The 4,556-nt window shown below is 32.7% G+C and overlaps 1 protein-coding gene across 1 annotated transcript in view; it reads right to left on the bottom strand.

Moving 5' to 3' along the window:
- Positions 1–3,980, bottom strand: part of LOC106464903 (PHD finger protein 12-like) — a 94,914-nt gene extending 90,934 nt beyond the window's left edge. The window contains exons 1-3 of the mRNA XM_022392708.1: positions 3,803–3,980; positions 3,379–3,560; positions 399–474 (exon numbers count right to left, since the gene is read on the bottom strand). Coding sequence (XP_022248416.1) covers positions 399–474; positions 3,379–3,560; positions 3,803–3,850 — 306 coding nt within the window. The 5' untranslated portion in view covers positions 3,851–3,980. The remainder of the gene's footprint in view (positions 1–398; positions 475–3,378; positions 3,561–3,802) is intronic.
- Between the last annotated feature and the right edge of the window lie 576 nt (positions 3,981–4,556).

Genomic DNA, 4,556 nt, shown 5'->3' with positions numbered 1-4,556 from the left:
AAGTCACTAAAACCTTGTGATATGCACAGTATAGAATGCCCATCACAATATCATGGATATAATCAAGTAAATGAAAATTAGTATTTCTGGTTATTCAAACTATCCAAGTAGTCTTAATACTGCCATTATAATTTCTCAGTTATTTTTGTTATTTAGCTTAATCGATTAATTTCACAACTCAAAAACTATTAAACTAATCAAAATTAGTACTTCCAATTATTCCAATTACCCAAGCCTCATGTGAGAATAATAGATTAGATGAACGTAAATGATTAATGAGCTCCAATGATTAATTGATTATCAAAGTCCACTAACTAACCAGCTCTGTTATACTGAGAAACTTTTTCAATGAGTAAACACTAGCTTAGTATAAGACATTACAATGACTATACACTTACTTCTGAAGGAGACACTTTACAACGATGACAAAGCCACTCTCCTCTTGGCAAGTCTTCCTCTTCCAGTGGTGGGTTACTACAATAAAAAAAACTCCTAATATAAATTTGTTTTGAAAAGTGACTCATTAAACCAGTCAAAGAAAACATAATAACACAGAATTATATACTACAAGAACAGGGGTCAAGCCACTCAAACACGAGTCTGTAGAAGAGCTGAAGGTGCTCAAAACCACATTAGCTGGTGCAAAGTTAGTCCAACACAACTCTACTTTATTCTTACTAAAATGTAGCTTTTCTGTGTTCCATCAGTATCATAATAACATAATAATAATATTATTTCATAATAACAATTATACATAGTTTGGTCAGAATATGCAATTATAAATTATTAACAATAAAAAAAAGTAATTTTTCAAAGACTACGAAATTTTACCTTAATCATATCCCAAATTCTAAAATGAAGCCTCTTCTAGTAATAATTTATCTAACTTTCTAACAAATATTATATATGTTACTTTTTAAAACAAGTAACAAACATTTAAATGAAAATTATAATTTTCCTTAATTTGAGTATCACAGATTTCTACTTTCAATTTCTTCAGAAAATTGGATCACAAAGAAAAACATGGTTGTAAGGTTACTAAAAAATGTTCACAAACTAATGTAATATCCACCATTTATGTTTCTCTCATCAACTTTTTTACCTTAAAATTATCAAAATTTAGCAAGTCAGTCAAAGTATTACATCATTATATAGTTGGTGTTACAGGCTATAATGTCATGTTGTGTACTGAAATGTTCAACTTTAACAGAAGAATTTTAAATCCAATTTTATCTAAAAAACTTGCATTTGACAATATCAAAATGGTCTTCACTTATACATTTTGAACTTATTTTAATAACAGAATTATTATTTGAATCTTGCTTCTATTAATTTTTTTTTAATTTCAGTAACAGCCATAGAGGTTACATTCTTAAAAATATAAATATATATACACTACTCACAAAAATGAAATAATAATGAGGTTATCAATTTCTTTCAAATTTAGCATTTTTATTGTACAAGATTACACAAATCCTACCTAGGGTTTGCAAGTTAATACAACAATGATTCTGTATGTAATAGGCCTTTATGTGAAATGACTCAAATTTTGCAAAGCAAAAGGCTAGTTTAAATTTTGGTTGAATAGGAAAGATGTTTATTGTTGAGATAATTCTGGGTTTTTGGATGGCCCTTCTGTTAATTGGTTTCTAACAGCTTTCACACACTTTTCAGAAGTCAGTACCAGCAAAAAAAAAACCACCCAGACTAAGGTGGCACAGGTAATGGGGGTGTAACAAACTGTGGTCAGAAGATTGTGGTGCAAATACAAGACTACTGGAGAATATACCAGGAAGCCTACATGTGTAGTAGATGATCAATATCCGTAGAATCTAACACTTACAACCTGCATCAGCAGAACTAGGGTAATGAGCTTCAGCCAGCCACTGAACTGTGTGTATCATGTCAACAGTCAGAAAGAGATTCCATGAGGCCGGGCTCAAATCCAGCATACCAGTTAGAGCCCCTGTACTAACCCCAAGGCACTGAACAGCCTGACTGGCTTTTGCTCAGTGACACGTCACAGGGACCCTTCAGCAATGAACCCCTGTACTGTTCACAGATGAAAGTAGGTTTTATGTATCTTCAAGTGATTAACATGTAAGGGACTGGAGACATGAAGGAGAGCATATTTGGCCTGTATCACTGGCCACCATTATGTCTTTAGAGGTGGCTCATTCATGGTCTGAAATGGAATCTGCATACAGACCTCTATGTGGTGGTTGGAGGATCCCTAACAGCAAGACATTGCATGATTAAGATCCTGCTACTCACTGTTCACCCTTTTGCTGGTGCTGTCAGAGATGAGTTCATGTATCAGCTGGACAGTGCTTGTCCTCACACCATCATAATTACACAGCAAACTTTTTAAAGATGAAACAAAAGTAACTGGAATGGCCTGCTAAGTCACTGGACCTAAATTCAATTAAAAGTGTAGAACTTGCTATGTAGAGCAGTTAGAAACAGACAAGCTGCTCCTATGACTGTCCAACAGCTCAGTTTCTCCCATCCGAGAGTAGACTGTGCTGTCCTAGAAAGTCATCCAAAACTTTATAATTAGTATAGGAACAAGTACAGTAAAGTCATAAACAACAGGAGACCTACCAGCTATTATGAGACTAATTTTGTTAAGTTTCTTCATCTTAGTAAGTAATTTTTTTGCTTTGATATTTGTGCAACCAAATACTGGCATTTTTTGTTCATTTTGCTTTTTTATTATCTTTAACTGAATGTTTTAACTTGCATGGTATTGTTTACCTATGATATTTGATATAAGTAAGTTTCATCAATATTAAACATCTTTCTCTGTTTTTTATTCAATTTTTGTAAGTAGTGTGTATTATAAATATATATATATAATGTCTTCTTGCTTATAACAATGAGGGTTTGCAGTCAAAATATAGTCTATGGGTATGTTTCACAATACATTATGATAACTACATACCAACAGAAAGTATAACTTCATCTGCAAGCAAAGGCCAAAGAATATGGCAATAGCATAAATGGTTGGGTTATGTTATGTCATTTATATTAAACACTTTCACAAAATTACATTTCTAAATCACCTTTAAACATGACAGATGGTTTTGTAATTATCATTGGCAGTGTCCTAAATACTTGATACATAAATTTTCAGCCTAATATTTTTCATACAACTGATTTTAAAGCTATATTCCCTGTCTATATATAATACCAAATTAGCATTACTATGAATGCCAAAAACGAGTTTGCCATTTTAAGACTAAATTATGTACATAAAGTACAATTTAAACAATTAATATTATACATTAAATACAATACAAGAAATTATGATTTACCACTTAACATGCAACATACATAATTACATATTAAGTAATCATGGTTTATGTTAAAACTTACTGGCACAGAAGATGAAAAGATGCTGGACAGCGATCACAGCAAATCAAGTCCCCTCCTTCTTTACAACTGTCACAACAGTCATGGTTAACTGCTCGAGCTGGTCGCCGATAGCGAGGCTCGTAATCTTTCTTTTTTTTAGACTCTCCTTCATTCGGTGGTGGAGCTATCAAGGCTTGAATTTGCTAAACAATTAAGAAGGACACTTTAAAGTTACCTGAACTTTCAAATCTGAATTGTGTGTAAGCCATAAATAACATCTTAAAGATGATACTTTTCTTGTTAATATATTACAATATTAGGCCTAAATTCAATGAGAAGCCATCTTTGGTGGCAGAACAATCTCTTTCATTCGTCTCTATCACACTAACAGAGTAACAGTAACTTAGAAACATTCACTGACAGTGACACAAATCATAAAACTTACCGGCATAAGACCCCCTGAAGTATCGAGATCATATTCTACTGTAGCCATAATTACCTCTAGTATTAGTATGAAATAGAAAACTGGATAACTACGCTTCTAAACAGTTTATATAATTTCTAAATAACAGTACTAATAGTCCTAGTATAAAAATGTCCATCTTTTCAATGGAGGCCCGTCGTTTACAGATATACAGCGCCACCTTGAAAGCAAATAACTTTAAACACTTAAAATAGCAAAGTACTTGCCAAAAATGAAAGGGAAGGAGGAAAGAGAGGTTTGCTTTCATAAGAAATCACAGAATGTTTGTTTAAAAAGTATATATACATACATATTATTTTACTACTAGCTCGAGTACCCGTCTCATGGACGAAAGTTATGTAAATTCATGATTAACGAAAGGTTATCTTAGGACAGGATAGTTCCTTCCCTTCTATGTAATTGTAAAAAACGCAAAAACACCCAGAAAAACAGGAAAACAAAAAATGTGTGAAACCGCAACTTTGCAGGTACCTCTCCATGGATCCTATGAATCTCCATACCAAATTTGGTAATAATCCATTCACAGGAGTGAAGTAGTGGTAAAAACCACAAAATGTAAAACTGAAAATTTGTATGTATTAATATCTCCCCACGGACTTAATGAATCTCCATACCAATTTTGGTGAAGATCCATCCATATCCTGCGAAGTAGAAACATGGACATACAACAGATAGTACTATTATATTTATATAGATACATTACAAACACTTATAA

The sequence above is a fragment of the Limulus polyphemus genome, unplaced genomic scaffold (genome assembly GCF_000517525.1).
Source record: "Limulus polyphemus unplaced genomic scaffold, Limulus_polyphemus-2.1.2 Scaffold1775, whole genome shotgun sequence".
In the NCBI taxonomy this organism is placed as follows: domain Eukaryota; kingdom Metazoa; phylum Arthropoda; class Merostomata; order Xiphosura; family Limulidae; genus Limulus; species Limulus polyphemus.
This window is presented reverse-complemented; position numbering and strand designations above follow the sequence as displayed.